At 43.7% G+C, this 17744-nt stretch overlaps 1 protein-coding gene across 1 annotated transcript in view; it reads left to right on the plus strand.

The window, feature by feature from the left end:
* Positions 1–12015, plus strand: part of Axdnd1 (axonemal dynein light chain domain containing 1) — an 82666-nt gene extending 70651 nt beyond the window's left edge. Inside the window, exons 21-25 of the mRNA XM_038348565.1 lie at positions 2111–2233; positions 5738–5842; positions 9025–9107; positions 10362–10633; positions 11948–12015. Of these exons, the coding sequence (XP_038204493.1) occupies positions 2111–2233; positions 5738–5842; positions 9025–9107; positions 10362–10633; positions 11948–12015 (651 nt within the window). The remainder of the gene's footprint in view (positions 1–2110; positions 2234–5737; positions 5843–9024; positions 9108–10361; positions 10634–11947) is intronic.
* Positions 12016–17744: the final 5729 nt, after the last annotated feature.

The raw sequence follows: 17744 nt of genomic DNA on the forward strand, positions 1-17744 counted from the left end.
TGGAAATACACACACACACACACACACACACAGGAAAATGGAAACACCAGTTAAAATTAAAAGGAGTAGACTGACCCACGATTTAATATCTTTATTGTTCCCTCAGAAATTTTATTATTTTATTTTATTTTTTTAAAAAAAATTTTTTTTTTTTTTGGTTTTTCGAGACAGGGTTTCCCTGTAGTTTCTAGAGCCTGTCCTGGAACTAGCTCTTGTAGACCAGGTTGGCCTCGAACTCAGAGATCCGCCTGCCTCTGCCTCCCGAGTACTGGGATTAAAGGCATGCACCACCACCACCCAGCTCCCTCAGAAATTTTAGCCCTTCTGTATGGAGATATTTTTTTTCTTCTGCTTTAACCTTTAAAATTCTTTTTTTTAAAAAAAAACTGAGGATCTATATCTACTGGTGGCAAACCAAGTTTTTGCTTGTCTGAAATATCTTTGTTTCAACTTCATTCTTCAAAATTTTATCTGTGCATACAATTAACTCTATAATGGCGTTCTTTTCCCTCCATGAGATTGTCACAGAGCTAACGATGGAGAATTCAGCTGTCAGTTTGAAGATAACCCATCTTTATACTCTGGCTACTTTTAAGATCTTCTTTTTGCTGTTGGCATTCTGCACCCTCACTCTGATGTATAGTTCACATACATGAGTTTTTGTCAGGATTTGAATAGGCCCCTTTAAGGCATGGGACACCATAACCCCTTTTCTCTTGGGGCTTTCCTGGTGGCCCTCAGACTTCTCAGGCTACTTTGGGATTCTTTTTCTTCTCTACAGTTTTATGGAACTAGTTTCTGTCTTAAGTTCTTGCACTGCTCCACAAGTTTATGTGGAAATGTAATTTATTTTTCTTGCTTTAACTACATGCACATAACTATTAAATATTTAGCCCAAATTGTTCTCTCTGGACTCCAGATCCATAGATTTCTACTTGGCTCTCTCAGCAGTGCCTTGAATGCACTCAGCCTTCAAGGACCCTGTTTCACCTCCCAAACCTGCCTCCTTGGTCTCGTCCATTATCTCAGTGCATGGCACCCCCATCTGTTAGTGGCATGAGCCATCAGCCACGCGCCACTGAAGATGTGCCTTTCCCCTAACCGTGTGCTTCCTCGTTCAGTGTCTCCTGGATCACCCTTCTCTCTATGGCTACAGACTCTGTATTCATTCTCTCCTTGGATTTTTCTCTTTTCCCTTTTTTCTGATCTATTTTGCTATTTTGAAAATGAAAATCGGAGTAATAATTTTTGCCATCTTATAGATGTTTTGTCGTCTTTCTGATATCATGAAGTCTCCTGACATGACAGTTAAATCCTGGTTTACAGCTGTGTGTCTTTGGTCCATTTGTCTCAAAGGTTCTGTCTTATGAAACCACTTTTCTTCTTGGAGCTAATAGTGCACACTTAAGTGCTTCTGTGCCTTCCTCTATCCCCTTTTCATACTACAAGGAAAAGCACGCTACCAGTATTGCCTCCTCCTTAACCAGCCTTCTACCCCCTTGTCCTCTACATGGTGTAGGTTGGATGTTCTGTTCCATGCTTTCCATAAGACTGTACTGTCTGTAAAATGGTAAGCTTTGTGAGGATAGGAATCATTCTTTTATTTATTTATTTATTTTGGTTTTTCGAGACAGGGTTTCCCTGTAGTTTCTAGAGCCTGTCCTGGAACTAGCTCTTGTAGTCCAGGCTGGCCTCGAACTCAGAGATCTGCCTGCCTCTGCCTCCCAAGTGCTGGGATTAAAGGTGTGTGCCACCACCACCCGGCCGACAGGAATCATTCTTACCACCGTTTTTTTTTTTTTAAAAAGATTTTACTTTTTATCTTATTATGTGTAGGTTTGTGCACATGAGTGCAGGTACCTGGAGGACCAGCAGACCTCCCTGGAGCTGGAGCTCCTTCTGGTGATGACTATCTGACATGGTGCCAGGAGTAGTATGTGCTGCTAGCCACTGAGCCGTCTCTTTACCCCTCCACTCCTTTGTGTTCTTATTGATAGCAGAATACTCGGTTGTGGGATTAGTGCTCATTTACTATGAAACTGCTAATATATATCTATATCCATCTATCTATCTATATGAATTACAATTATAATACTGTTACATTGCACAGGAAGCTACAAAAATTTATCTTGACCCAGAAAAACCTTTTATTGGTGATGATGATGATGATGAAATTGAGATTAAGAAGCCTGAAATTCAAGAAAAGGAGGAAGAAGTAGAAGTAACAGAGCAGGTAAGATTATTTGCTGGGCATAGTAATGGGTGCCTACCATCTCAGCTGCCTGGGAGGCTGACACAGGAGATCACTTGAGCATAGGAGTTCAAGACCTGGCAACGCAGCGAGACCTTGTCTCAAAACAAAGTCAAACAGACAAGCGACTGGGAAGCCAAGCAAAAATGATGTGTGATTATTTAGCATTGGGTTTCCATCCCCTTTATCTTTTCTAAGACTAAGGATATAACAGACACAGAAGGTGGAAGCAGGTTTCCTGGAGTGACCAAGTCAACCTCCCTCTTTCCCCATCCAGATGTAGCCACACCTCCAGCTATACTGACCCTTGCGACTTTCTTTTTCCTAAATCCCAGGGTTCCCATTAGCTTCATTCATTGCCTCTCGCCAGCATTCACACCATCCACCTCACTCCCTGCTGCTGCTTCTTTCTCCCTGCATCGTTAGGTCTCCCTTTGCCTCTGCTTCAGCTTCCCTGCTGCCCTTTCCTTCTTCCCTGTCTCTAACTTTTCTCATTGTTCGGACTCTCTCTACTCCTGCTGAAAAATCTGTGGCAGTAAAAACCCAGCTGGACATTTATAGTAGTGATAATACAATGACAGTTACTAGTAACTGAGTGTAGATTATGAGTTCTGTGTTGTGCATGTTGCCCAGGATAACAACTTAGGGTATACATTGTCTCATTTTACAGACAGGAAACTTAAGTTCTGAAATGTTGACAAATTTACCTAAAATCATATAGTTTCTAACAGTAGAATCAGCACTCAAACCCAGACGATGGTGGCAGAAGAGCCCTTACCAATGCCTGGACTGATTGCTACTGTCTCTGATTTAGAGCTCGTGCTTGCCTGATTGTCTCTACATATCTTGGTGTATGCCTCTGCACATGGTTTAAGTGTTGTCATAGGGCCTTGCAAGATGGCGGTCAACCTGAGCTCGATCCCCAAAACCTACATAAAGGTGGAAGGAAAGAACTGACTTCATGAAGTTGTTCTTCCTTCACGCATGTGCATTCCCATACATGAATAATAATAAGCAAAGTTTTTTAAAAAATTGTTGCTTTGACCCTGAACTCTATTCTAGGTCTTTAGTCACAATAAAGCACAACTACAGAACAAAATTATGTATAGCACCCAGCCCTTTGTCTTCAAGCATTTTCTGTTTCCTTTTTTTGACAAAGTGCTTGGTATATGGAAGACCATATTATTTTCCTTTTCCATTTATTTATAGAGAATATTAAAGTTATCACCATCTGTGAATTTACTTCAGGCCCTTTCTTCTCTATTTCATAAGTATTGGTTCAATTGTCAAATATACTTTTTTCTGTGATCAGGGCCCCCTTGTGTGTACATACAGCCCTTCGAATACATCTTTATGCTAACAGTTATCATATACCATGACTGTTCATCTTATTATCTGCCTTTGCCTTTCCTGCTGTGCTAAGTTTCTGTGTTAGTCAGAGGTTCTATAGGAACAGAGCTTATAAAATGGATATATATATATATATATATATATATGTAGGCTTTTTTTATAAAGATGGAAAAATAGTAGTCATATATATTCTATGGTTAAGAGTTAGGATTAGGAATATCTATCTATATCCTATTTTTCCATCTTGACTTTATAAAAAAAAAACCTTCTCATTCTCTTCTCAATGTCTCCATAGAAAGTTCATTCTAGGACCATGGTAGACTTAGGTCAGCTCATGATGGGCTTCTATCTCGCTGTAGAACACATTGCTTAGGAGTCTATGGGGGGCTCATCCCATCAGCCTCCTGAAATTTGCTGCTACACTTTATGTGTATGTTCATATACATATATATATATATATATACACACACATATATATATATATATATATATGACTTATTAGAATGGCTTATCGTCTGTGTTCCAACAATGGCCATCTACCAGTGGGAGATCCAAGAGTTCAGTAGTCAGTCATGTCTCAGCTGGTCTTCAGTATTCCCTGGAATCCTCAAGGAGGAGGCTCTAATACTGGCCAAGGAATGGACTTGCTAGCAAGAGCAAGAGCAAGCAGGCAAAGAGAGAAACTTGCTTCTTCCATGTCCTTTATATAGGCTACCTGAGAAGGTGTGGCCCAGATTAGAGCCGGCTCTGAAGGTTTGAGAATAGGAGAGCAGGTTGTGCCCTTTTTGTGTTCCATGTAGTGGTGTGAGTGAGGAAAGATACCCTCTTCCCCTCGCCCTCTGTAGCAGGTGGGGGACCTGACCCAGCCCCTCACCAGCTGTAGCACTTGGGAGAACAGGCCCTGCACCTTGCCTGGGTAGCATGGTAGAGATGACCTTGTAGATAGGGTGTGGGTGAGCCTCCCCTTCACCCCTACCACCTCCAGTTGGCCAAGGAGCTGACCCTCCCCTTTATTAGCTACAACACTTGTCTGGGCAGCACAGTAGAATTGACCCTGTTTATGGGGGTATGTGGGGGTGGTGCGGGTGAACAGCCCCCAAACATGAGCATGAGATATCTGGTCCTGCTGCTCATTGCCATATGGCGGCATGGACAGAGGAGAGATGCCCTGCTCTCTGCCCCTCTATGCCTGAGGCAGGTGGGAGAGCTGCTCCCGCCCATCACCAGCTACAGCCCTTGGGAGAACAGGCCCTGTATCTAGCCTGGGCAGCACGGTAGAGTTGCCCCTATTGACAGGGTACCAGTGAACCATCTGGAGAACGTACATGAGTGCAGGAGATCTGGCCCTGCCCCTCATCTGCCATATGGTAGTATGGGAAGGGGAGAGATGCCTCACCAGACCCTGCCTCCTGTGGTGGGTAGGAGAGATGGCCGAGCGGTCATAAGAATGGGAGAGCTGCCCTGCCCCCTCACCAGCTGCAGCACTCAAGAGGCCCAGTGAAGATCCATCATCTATACTGTAGCAGAAACCACAGGCCTTGAACCAGACCAATGACTCTTTGCAATGAACATTTGCAAGTAAAGATGTATAGATAAAAGGGTTTACTGTGTGACTCAGTGTATCACACCACAGCTTCTGTGATGAGATTTTCCCTTTTATTCTTTTCTTTTTTCTTCTTCTCTCTTAAATTTTATTCTATTTTGGGAGTGTGTTTCAAGGGCAGAGGGCAGATATGAAGGGACAGGGAAATGAATGGGATCGAGATGTGCATGATATAAAAGACACAAAGAATAAGTTAAAAATGTTAGAAAACTGAGTCTTCCTACTTCAAATGATTTAATCAACAAAATCCCATCACAGATGTATTGGGTATTATCTGATTCCAGATGGGGTCAAGTTGACAACCAAGAATTGCCGTCACAGTTCTCACGGGCTGGATGCAGCTCTTCCTTTTGATCATAACCATTTTCTCCTGTCCCCACCCCCATTCCCACTTTGCCTGTGTTTGGAGCAAGCCTTCAAACATTGTCTACACAATGGAGACAAATGGAAACCTAAGGTTGAGACAAGTTTCTGGGTGACTTGTGTGACACGTGTCAGCTGGCTAACAAGTCCTTGGTTTTTCCATGCTCTAGGAACCTTTAGTTTCTCCAGAAAATGAACAAACCATTCGATACATTCGGAGAGATGAAAATATTCATTGCAAACCTCTGTTTGAAGAAGATATATTTTCATCCTGGGTATGTAACTAAAACTCAACTAGGAAATCTTAAAAGCTACTCCGTAATGTTCTTTGAAAACATTACAGCTCTAACTTTTAGTGCCTTTATTTCCTCTCAGGTGTCTCTGGCTTAGTATATTTTGCAGAGTTTTTTTCTTCTTCTAGCACAAGCTTTAGAAGACTCTTATTTTTCCATATTGACTTTACAAAAAAAAAAACCCACAACCCACTTATTCCCTTCTCTGTGTCTCCATGGAAAACTCACTCTAGGACTGTGGTGGCCGAGGTCAGCTCTTGACGGGCTTCTATGGCGCTGCAGAACACACTGCTTCTGGAGTCTCTGGGGGGCTCAGCCCATCAGCCTCCTGAAGTTTGCTGCTACACTCTATGTGCATGTCCATGTGTGTATTTTTCTGGGTTGGGAGAGAGGAATCAACGTATGTTATCAAATTTCTCAATCCTCAAATCAGGAGTCTTTCGGTTGTTAGGTGTGAGTCATACGCCTAGGTGGCTGTACATGGGACTGAGGAGCTATGTCAGCATGGTGGAGGATGGTAATTAGATCGTGTAGGTGGAGGCCAGGCCTAGAGTAGAGAGGATTCACAGTGAGTTTATCCAAGGACCTTGGAGGCAATAAACCCCACCAATGGTGGAAAGAACTCAGAGAAGTCATTGTAGGGCACAGTCGGGGTGAGGAGTACATGGGGGATTATAAGCACATTTTCCTGAGTGGAGTCCTGTAAGAAGTTTTTGAAATAATTCTTGGCATCTGTTATCACCACTGAGGCAGATTTACGAAGTGGCAGTACAAACAGAACACAGAGAATAGATATAAGGCAAGTTCTTTAAAAAGAAAATACAGAACCGCCAGTCCAGGCAAAGCTGTTCTTCCTTGAACTTGTTTCCCTGAAGTAAAAGCCCTGCTACTCCATCCAGAGGAGGTGTCGGGATCCAGCTTTGGAGACGGGCAGGAAGCAGAGGGGAGCTAGAAGTCTGTAGCTTGTGGGCAAAGCAGAAAACCAGTTAGGAAGGACCTCACAGCTCTGATATGCTACCTGTCTCAGTCAGTTTTTATCCCTGTGACACAATGCCCGAGAAGGCCAACTGAAAGGAAGAAAGATTTGATTGGCTCCTGGCGTCAGCCCATTGTCACCCAGCTTCAATGTGCCAGTGCTGTGGTGGTGGTGTGACAGTTTAGTAGGGAGCATGCAATGGGGCACTGCCACCTTCCCCAGTGGCAGGAGGGAGGGAGAGAGAGAGAGAGAGAGAGAGAGAGAGAGAGAGAGAGAGAGAGAGAGAGAGAGAGACAGAGACACACAGTGAGACACACAGAGAGAGAGAGAGAGAGAGAGAGAGAGAGAGAGAGAGAGAGGAAAGAAAAGGAGGATGAGGAAGAGAAGGTGCTAAAGTATACCCTGTAAGGCATGCCACCAGTGACACTAGCCCCTAAAATCTCCATCTGTCCTCTACTTCATCACCTGGGAACGAGGCCTTTAGTGTATGCCCTTTGTGGGGACAGTTCAGATCCACTGAGCAGCACCACCCTGCTTCTCCTCCCTGGGAAAGGTTACTCTTGCCTCCAGGGACCCTCACCATGTCACAATCATTCCAGCATCTCATTACAGAGCAATCAGCTCAGACTCTGAGATTTAAGTTATGGGGAAGATACGGACACTTTAAATTCAGCAGGCACTACCAGACAACTACGCTGTCTTAATGCATGTGCTCAGCTGTAGGAACAGGGCTGCCCGGAGCACAGCTACTCTAGCCAGCAGCAGCACACTAGAAACAGGATGCCTAACGGTCATCTTAAATTCTTGGGTCCTGACTGCCCATAGAGCCACAAGCATATCATGGGTTTTGTTCTTCAGGCCTGAAAGGGCCTCTGAGAAGGTGTGGGTCCAGACCCCGACTCCTATAGTGTCCTATGGCTTTCTGCACCCGACTCCCTGCCAGATTTTGTGCCCTGTCTGTTTAGGACATACCTAAACATATGAGTACCCTTAGAAAGGCAAATCAGAGACAGACTTGGGCTCAGCAGTATTTTCAACCCAAGATTAGAATTCTCCCCTTGTCCATTATTTGTGCTCAAGGACTGGTATGAATTTTCATATCGTAATATTATATACCCCAGGAATAATTATTAAGAGCAGTGAGTTGCAGGGCGGTGGTGGCACACACCTTTAATCCTAGCACTTGGGAGGCAGAGGTAGGCAGATCTCTGTGAGTTCAAGGCCAGCCTGGTCTACACTGGGGTTCCAGGACAGCCAGGGCTTCACTGAAAAATCCTGTCTCCAAAAACAGACAAATAAACAACCCAAAACAAAACAAAAGAGAGAGACTAATTTGTAGATTTATAACAACGATAGGAAAGGTCCCTTAAAGTACTTGGCTCCAGAAAGGTATGTCCTAAACAGATAGGGCACAAAATCTGGCAGGGAGTCGGGTGCAGAAAGCTGCATCCATAGGAGGTGGGTCTGGACCCACACCTTCTCAGAGGCCCTTTCAGGCCTCAAGTTCAGTCCAGATCCCCTTTGGAAAGCTGGGAAGAGTGAGCCCAAATGCCGAAGGTAGAAGGTCTCAGACAGAGACCAGCCTAAAGGTACAGTGTACAGGCACAGGCAAGAAGAGCCCAATGCACCTTTATGAGCCATGCCTCCATGTTTATCTCTGTCATACACTCGGGTGGAAGAGCAAAAGGAGGCACTGATATGATGTGCTCCAGGCAGTGGCCTGCTTTGCTGCTTCTAAATCAGTATTCAAACCCTAAGCCTACATTTTCTCTGCCCAGCACGATTTATACTTTTAAGCAATTATGTCATCCCTAAGGAATGACAATGATATATATGAAGTGAAATTATTAGCAACAAATTATTAATAACTGTGAATTACTTTCTTTAATTTGATTCATTATAGAAACATGTTTACTTAAAGCATTTCCACATTTCCTTTTGTTACTGTTTCTCCTACCCTTTTTTTCTACACTAATGTCTTTCACATCTGCATGCAGTATGAATAATTTAGAATTTGCTGTGCTATTTGGTTGCAGGCAATGTCTGGTCTTTTGGATGTTATGCTTATGAATAATCATATACTAGATAAATATGAGCAATAGAAAAAGAATATTCTAGATAGTTCCTGAAAACAGACTATTAACTATTGGGACTCTCAGTTCAGTCACTCAGATATTTTCTTTGTCAGAGAGAACCAGCTAGCAAAGGTGTATTGGAGCCGAAGTACCTTGAAGTAATGACTATAATTGAGCACATGCAGGAGAAGCTTATGTAAGTATGAGGTACCATGACGGTAAGAGGATGAAGACTGTAGGCCAGGAGCTTGGCTGACAATCCACATGTCCTAGCTTTCCTTTGTCCTGCTGGTTTTGGTCTCACTAGTCGGATGAGCAACTGAAAATCTTTGTCTAGAGGCAGTGAACTATGCTGCTATGGAAAGAAAGCCCCTCCTTAAGCCGCCATGGAGATGGGAGCTGGTGTGGAGATTTTCAATGTGTACATTTGTCAGGAGAGGAGCGAGTAGCAATCCAAGTGAGTGGATATTTGGGAGAAGACTTAAGGAAAAGAATGGAACTGGAAGAAAGCATTGTGCTTGAGAAAGAAAGTTATACCACCCAGGGTTGGAAGGACAACAGTTAACATGGCTGATGGTTGTGTGTATGTGCGCTTGTGTCTATACCTGTGTGGGCTCAGGGACTGAACTCGGGTAGTCAGGCTGGGCAGCAGTACGTTCACTCACTGAGCCCTCTCCCCAGTCCTAACATGTACTCTCATAAGGTTAAAGCATAATGTCAAGCTGGTTTTCTTGATTGTAAATTCTGTTTTTAGAGGTGTTAGAAAAGAAGGGACATTATCGGGTTTTGCTGAGTTCTATCAATAATGTGAAACTAAAATGAACTACTGATGAAGATTCTCTGGCTATTAATGGGGAATTCAAATATAGCAAAGTCAGATCTCATTAAGAAATGAGAACTACATTGTATTTTTTTTTTTTTGGTTTTTCGAGACAGGGTTTCCCTGTAGTTTCTAGAGCCTGTCCTGGAACTAGCTCTTGTAGACCAGGCTGGCCTCGAACTCAGAGATCCGCCTGCCTCTGCCTCCCGAGTGCTGGGATTAAAGGCGTGCGCCACCACCGCCCGGCTACATTGTATTTTTTTTGACAGGGTTTATCTGGGTAACAGCCCTGGCTGGTCCAGGAATTTGTTTTGTAGACCAGGGTGGTCTTAAGATCCACTGAGATCCATCTGCCTCTGCCTTCCAAGTGCTAGGATTAAAGGCATGTGTCACCACGATCCAGGGCTATGTTGTATTCTTAAGTGACAGCGTAACTTTAGCTGTCACCTGGAGTAACCCCTAGGACCTTGAGTCTCCATTCACCACCGATGTTCCTGTTTCTCTCTATTTACCCTTCAGCCAGGTTCATCTTCTCCCATGGCAGTTTTCACACGAGTTTCTGTGTAAAGGAAGGATATATTTTCACCCTTCTCCATTCTGTTGTGTTTCCCTGGACTTTGTCCTCATCAGACAGATTGACAGCAGAGCCAGACAGGCAGAGGAGAAGTTTGACGAGGTGAATGAGAAGCTTCATCACGCTCTCATAAGAAACAGAGATCTGGAGAAGGAATTAGAAGAAATGACCAAGAAAGCCAGAAAGGACTCACGTGTAAGAATAGAAAGCCACAAGGAGGGAGAAGAGGAGGAGGAGGAAGAGGAAGAGGAACCTGAACAAAAAGAGGGGAGCCAAGAAGGAGAGGAACACAGACCAGCGAGAAAATCCCCAAAGCGTGCAAAGAAAGGTGAGACGGCCTTCTGCCTTTCATGAAGAAGACATGACTGCACCATGGCATTTTAGAAGAGCATGAGCTCTCTATATTTATTCATTTATCATGGGAAAGTCCTCCCCACACAAACACAATACATGTTTGTGCATTCCACCATGTGTGCATGTGCACACAACATACACACAAAATACTAAAGTTTGAAAAAATAAATGGAGAGTGACAGAGGATGACACCTGATATCAGCCTCTGGCCTCCACACATGCCCAGGTGAGTGCTCCCTACACATGTACCACTCAAACATGCGTACACCACTCACATATGCATGCATGCACCCTACACATATACATATACTGCACAAACATGCATATACCACTCACATACAAAGGAGTAGCAATAGAATTTCATAAATATACTTATAAGAAAACATCTGTAAAATCTGATAGTACATATAGCCATTTCTTTAAAGCTTGCATTTGCTTCTGTCTAATAATTTCATTCTGAAGAAATGATTTGGACATTGTGGTGTGTACCTGTGTCCCAGATACTTAGGAGGCTGAGGCTAGAGCATTGCTTTGATGAATTTGACATGAATTTGACACCAGTCTGGGCAAAAGCAAGATACCATCTTAAAAATAAGTAACTATGACAGGCAAGATGGCTCAGTGTCTACAACCACTTAGGCACAATACTAATGACTCCATTTCAGTCCCTAGAACTCATGATAAGGTAGAGAGAGAGAGAGAGAGAGAGAGAGAGAGAGAGAACAGACTGTACAAAACTGTCTTCTCACTCCCATAAGTACACCATAGCACGTACCCTCCCCCCTCAGTACAGCCTACAAACAAAGGTGGAGATGACACCCAACCTTTCCAGCTGAATCCTTAAGACAGCCTCTGTCACCTTCCCTTCACGGTTGGTCACCCTTTAATGGCCATTCTAGGGAGAGTAGGCTCGATGACCAGAGGCCTCCTTGTCCCATTCCCGAGGCGCATCTCATATGGTGTGTGTGGGAGGCTGGAGAGCAAGGGCAGGAGACGGCAGAGGGATGTGGGAGTGAACAGAGGAGAATACGGAACTCGCTCTGTTTGAACCTTCTCTTCTTTGTTACTTGCCTGTAGAATCCTTTATTCCAGGACCTAGAAATCAAGAAATTAGCTGACAACACATAAATGTTGGGAAACTTTCTGAATCTCAATAACCAGTTTTGAGTGACTAGTTGGATTGGACTTACCCAGGTCAAATTGAATTAAAAAACAGCTTTTAGAGTTAAGAGCCTTTAGTACATATAAGACACCAGTCACTAACAATATTCTGTTTTTATCTTTTTAGAAGCACAGTCCAAGGATGATCCTTCTAGGCCTGGAAGCCGAACTAAATCTAAGTCCAAACCCAAATAGCTTCCTTAAGAGCCTAGGGGTTACAGTGGCCATGCCCCTGAACATGCATAGATATTGCTGAGCTGTGGAGTTGGCAACATAGCTCACATGAGCAGACTCCCTAGCAACAGCCATTAGAAAAGCCACGGTATCCAAGCCAAGAAGATGTTTCTTTAGAAGCATGGCAGAGGCCATAAGGATTCATATGTGAGTTTACTTTCCAGATTAAAAACTGTCTATGCAAAAGTGTACAGGCTTCTTCAGTTGCTTTCCCAAGAGTTCTGTGAAAAGTGTTCGTCTCTATGAAAAAAAATGCTGCAGCAACTCAGCTCAGGTGGAAGGAAGCAGGAAGCCTTGTGTTTGACTCAGCAGAGAGGATCCTGCTCAGCCACTTAGATTGCAGCCACAGATTTGAGTTTCCAGATTTCAGGCGCCCTATGATCTCTCTGGTCCTAACAATCCTCTAGCTAGGTTGGGGGAGATGGTCTTAATCCCGTTTCTCAGAGAATGAGACTGAGCCTCAGGAAGGTTATCCGCCTTCCTGATTCCACAGATCTGGATGGTGTCAGAATCCATGCCTGGCCGCCCAGCCATGGCTTCCATGGCTTTCTGTGTTGCTGGAGGCTCCCCAGAATCTCTGTGTTCTTTTTTTGACAACCTCATTCATTTGTATTTTCTATGTCCCCGAGTCTATACAGGCACAGAAGATGGTCTTTCCTGTAAAAGCACACTGTGAATGACAAATGGATGCTGAGGATGTCACTCTGTAGGGCTCCTTGCTACAAGGCCTCTGGCCTGCTTGGGTTTGCATATCTCTCGGGCTTGGTCATTGCTGGGAAGATGGCTGCATTGTTTTGTTCCATATGACTACTGTTCCTTTGGCTTTCTCTCCTAGACTTTTAGACCTTTGTCTGATTGTTTATCCTCAGAAACCCACTGACTCCAGAGTCCCCAATCTGGCCACCAGAAGAGTATGAGGGATGAGTTCAACATTGCTTAGGAGTTACCCATGCCTACTGGAAAGGGTCAATTATACTTCGTGCTTATAAGAAAGAATACATGAAATTCTTCAGACAGTTGGGTGTGTTCATGGCCCAACTGATGGCCAAAGCCAAAGCTGTTGCTTATAGCTTCCACCTGCTAGACCAGAGCCCTGCTTTCCTTCTTCTGAAATATATCCCTTGACGACACCAGCAAATCTGGGGCTTTTCAGTTCTGCATGATTCTAGAATCATTTTTATTAATTTTCTATTCCATAGGAATGAATGGGTATTCCCATACAAATTAGTAGATCCTATCTTTGAACACAAGAACCTTGTCCTAACCAGGCAGTGGTGGTGCACACCTTTAATCCCAGCACTTGGGAGGCAGAAACAGGTGGATTTCAGTGAGTTTGAGGCCAGCCTGGTCTACAGAATGAGTTCCAGAATAGGCGAACAGACCCAAAAGCTACAGAGAAACCCTGTCTGGAATAAACCAAAAACAAAACAAAACAAATAACCCCAAAACAACAACAACAACAAGGCTGGCCCTTAGAATGTGTCAAATCATATCAACTCCATCAGGTATATTTACTGCTATCCTGATTATAATGGGATCTTTTGTATCCAGAACTTTATGAATTGGTTATAAATCACAGAAGTCTACTTTTGCAGGATAATTTATTGATAGGATTTGGGGGAGCTCAAGTAATTAAAATCTTTAAAAACTAGGATGAGGCTAGTGACCACAGCACCTTTGGGAGACCTCTGGTGTAATAATTGTTTTACCATTTCACCCCAGATTACTGTGTAACAAATTTCAGTCATTTCTTTCATCTTTGCATTATTCTGCCAGCGTCTTGGGTTCCCCAAAGAGAGGATGTCTATCTCATGGTCAGAGGCTGTACCACAGCTGTACCACAGATGCTGTTCGAGATTCCTTCCTGATGTGATTAAACACTGACTAAAGGGCACGGGTGAGATGGAGCAGGGCTTATTTTGGCTTTCACTCCCATTTCAGAGTCCATCATCGAGGGAAATTATGGCAGGAAGCCAGGCAAGAATTTGAAGCAGAAACCATAGAGGAATGCTGCTTGCTGGGTCTCATTGACTTACGCTTAGCTAGCTTTCTTCTATAGCGAAGGACCACCTGCCCAGGGAATAGTGCTGCCCGCCATGGACTAGGCAATGAAGTTATATACACAGACATATACGCAGGCCAGTCTGATCTGGGTAATCTCTTAGTGCAGACTTTCTTCTTGGGAAACTCTAGGGTGTGTCAAGTTGATAGCTTAATGTTTTGTGGGAAGTTTTGTAGCCTTTCAGACCTTGCTGTACTTTCTTGGGTCTCTCATGCAATGTAGAGGGAGGAACTCTTTGTTGTCCATCCCTGGCTGTTGAGGCCCCTTGTGTAAAGGCAGACAGTCAGATGGGCAGACACAGTTAGGCTGACCCATCTCTAGTAGAGAAGAAACTGATTGGCTGCCTTGTGGCTATGACAAATGATTGAGAAAAATGATTTAACAGGAAGAAAGGTTTTGTTTGTTTTTTGGCTCATGGTTTCAGTCCAGGGCTGGCTGGTCTACTTGGGCTTGAGGTGAGGTAGAATATCATGGTGGTGGGAACATATGGTAAACTATTCATATCAAGGTGAATAGGTAGTTGGGAGTAACTGGACGGGGCCAGGGATAAAATATACCTCTCAAAGGCATGACCTCACCTACCCCCTTCCTCCAACTAGGCTTAGTCTTCCATAGCTCACCACTTCCTAGAGGAAAAATGGAAGTTGGTTTATGTTGCTTGTCATGGAAGACAACACAGAAACAAGATTTAAGCTGTAAACTGTACTTTATTCAGAGAGCAAGCAATCCAAGATGACAGCAGATTGAAATCTCAGACCCATCTTCAATCTTATCTCTGACAGATGATACAGGGAGAAGAGGAGGTGGTGGGGTGGGGGACAGAGGCGACTGGTCAGCCAATCATACTAGACTCAGTCTTGCCCCTCGGGTCAGGAGGTCAGTGACATTTTTGAGACTCATGGTGGATGCCTGTGCTTCTCTTGTTGTCATTCCTTGTGTTTTCCCCTCATTCTGTAGATGTTTGGGCTCCCACGCTTCTTGAAACTCTAGGTTAGTGTGTAGGTGTCGACAGTGTTCTCCAGGAGCACCTGGGCTGTGGAGGGGTGGTTAACTGAACAGACCATTAGCAGGTAGATGTGCTGTCAGTGCTGTGCATGTACGGATTCCTTTCTACAGTATCGGGTACAGTGTGTCTTTATAATGCAAAGTATGAAAGTGCCTATAGCTGTCCTTTCTGTGCCCTACCATTCCCTACTGTCAGTAGTGACTCTTATATCTACAAGATCTGTATCACACAAAGGATAGCATCCTGACACATGCCCCTGGCTGATTATCAGCATCACTTCTTACCAGTAAGAGAATTCTCCAACACATGGTTGTATACATTGAAGTACACTGTACATGACAGCAAGCAGTTAGGGCTTGATATAAAAATGTCTGAAGTATACCTGTGTCTGAAACAAGTGTCACAAACAGAATACGAGTAGGAGCTAAGGTTTGGAGGCATTAGGGCTAGGTAACCATACATAACAACCATTTCTCCATAACCTCTATAACCTGTGGGTCGCGACCACTTTGGGGTCTAATGACCCTTTCACAGAGGTCACCTAAGACCATCAGAAAACAGTTTCATAATTCATAACAGCAAAATTACAGTTATGAAGTAATAATGAAAATAATTTTATGGCTGGGGGTCACCACTACATGAAGAACTGTATTAAAGGGCTGTAGCATTAGGAAGATTGAGAACCACTGCTCTATGCTTTTGTTACTTTTTGAAACGTTGGCACAAGTGACTATTTTTGTTGTTGGCTTTGAGACAGGGTATTACTATGTAGATATGATGGATAGCTTTGTTTTACAACTTGAAATAACCTAGAATAATCCAAGAAAAATGAGGGATTATCTACATTAGATTGTTTCATGGGCATGGCTGAAGGGACTGTTTGAAGGGAATCTGTCTGGAGCCGTGCAGCCTAGTCTTGGCTCAGCATAGGACTACCCATGCAGTGGGTTTCTGTGGAGCAAGGTATGTGTGGAAACTGACTCATAATTGACAAGGTCATCCACGAGACAGCATAGGAATTTGCAAACTGCACGCAGCTTCCAGGCTCCTCTCTCTCTCTCTCTCACTGGTGACTCTTGGGTGGTTTTAGTTTCACTTTTTCTCAGTTACACACACAACAGCTGTGATTCCCCTGAAAATTCTCTTCTTTCTCAAATATGTTCCCCCAAGATTCAAAAGAGGACTAATACTTTTCCAGTCTCTTATCTGGAATTTCTAACCACAGCTCCCAATCCTGGGAACTTTTCTGACTAATAGAAATAGTTAATTACGTATGAGAAAGCAACACTTGGAGCATTAGCCATGCCTCACAGTTCTGGGAAAGAGTAAGGCATGCATACACAGAACAGGGAAAAGACCTTGGAAATACACATAGTGCCAACTGTTGAGAATAAGTTCCCTGGACACCAAGCATAGAATCGATGGCAGGATGTGGTATGCTCCAATGGGAAAAATACAATGCAAAATGTGGGGTGATAGATCCATCTTTACCACACACAGGAAGAAGTACGGTGTAGGGAGAAGGGGAAAGAGTGCTTACCAAAGTCTGCCTTTTATAGGGAGACTAAGTCATCAGACCCTCTTGGAGAAAAAGGAGCTGCATAAAAATATATCTTTCAGCCGGGCGGTGGTGGCGCACGCCTTTAATCCCAGCACTCGGGAGGCAGAGGCAGGCAGATCTCTTTGAGTTCGAGACCAGCCTGGTCTACAAGAGCTAGTTCCAGGACAGGCTCCAAAGCCACAGAGAAACCCTGTCTCGAAAAACCAAAAAAAAAAAAAAAAATATCTTTCAGACACGAAAGAGTTGTCTGGTTTGAATATTGTTGTCCTTAAAGCACTGCACCTATGTCTATTACCTTTTAATGTTGTAACCGCAAGTAGCTGCCAGCTGGCATAAGTGCTGGGAGAGCCGGATGTGTCTGGCTCTGTATTTAGTTAAGCCTGGAAAACGCTGAACTCTATGTCTAGAATAAGGTTATGCAGGGTGGGAAGGTGTATCTTGGGAGGCATAAAGGGGAGCAGTGGGGCTTTCATAATGCACATGATACATTCCTTAAATTGTGATGTGTTTTCTTAAAGTCAAAAATAGAAGCCGATAATAAAGCTGTTCATGTAGCCCAGGTAAGAAAAACTCTGTTTAAATATAAACAAAGAATGCCTGCGTGATTCAGAACCACTTAAGAGCAATCCACCTGGTGGTCAGAAGTTTTCCTTGTGCCGATGTCCCTTCCCACTTCAGGACCTGAACCCAAGCAGAGGCTGGACCCTGGCATTAATCAGCATAGGAAGATCCAGCCCGTAGTAGGTGACACCATTCCCTAGGAAGGGAAGCCCTGAACTGGATGAGTGGATAAACTGTGCTGAACTCAAGCAACTAAGCATCCTGTATTCATTTCTTTCTGTATGTGAGTGGGATATTTCCAGTTGCTTCAGGTTCCTGCCTGCATCTCCACCTATGATATGACTAAGAGCTGCTTCAAGTTCCTTCCTTACTTTCCCTACAGTGACAGACTGTAACCTGGATTTGTGAGCTCAAAGAAACCATTTCTTCTTGAAGTTTCTGTTGTTGGAATATTTATCATAAAAACAAATTAAACTGGAAGAGAGTTTGACTGAGGAAAT

The sequence above is a fragment of the Arvicola amphibius genome, chromosome 12 (assembly GCF_903992535.2).
Source record: "Arvicola amphibius chromosome 12, mArvAmp1.2, whole genome shotgun sequence".
NCBI classification, from domain to species: Eukaryota; Metazoa; Chordata; class Mammalia; order Rodentia; family Cricetidae; genus Arvicola; species Arvicola amphibius.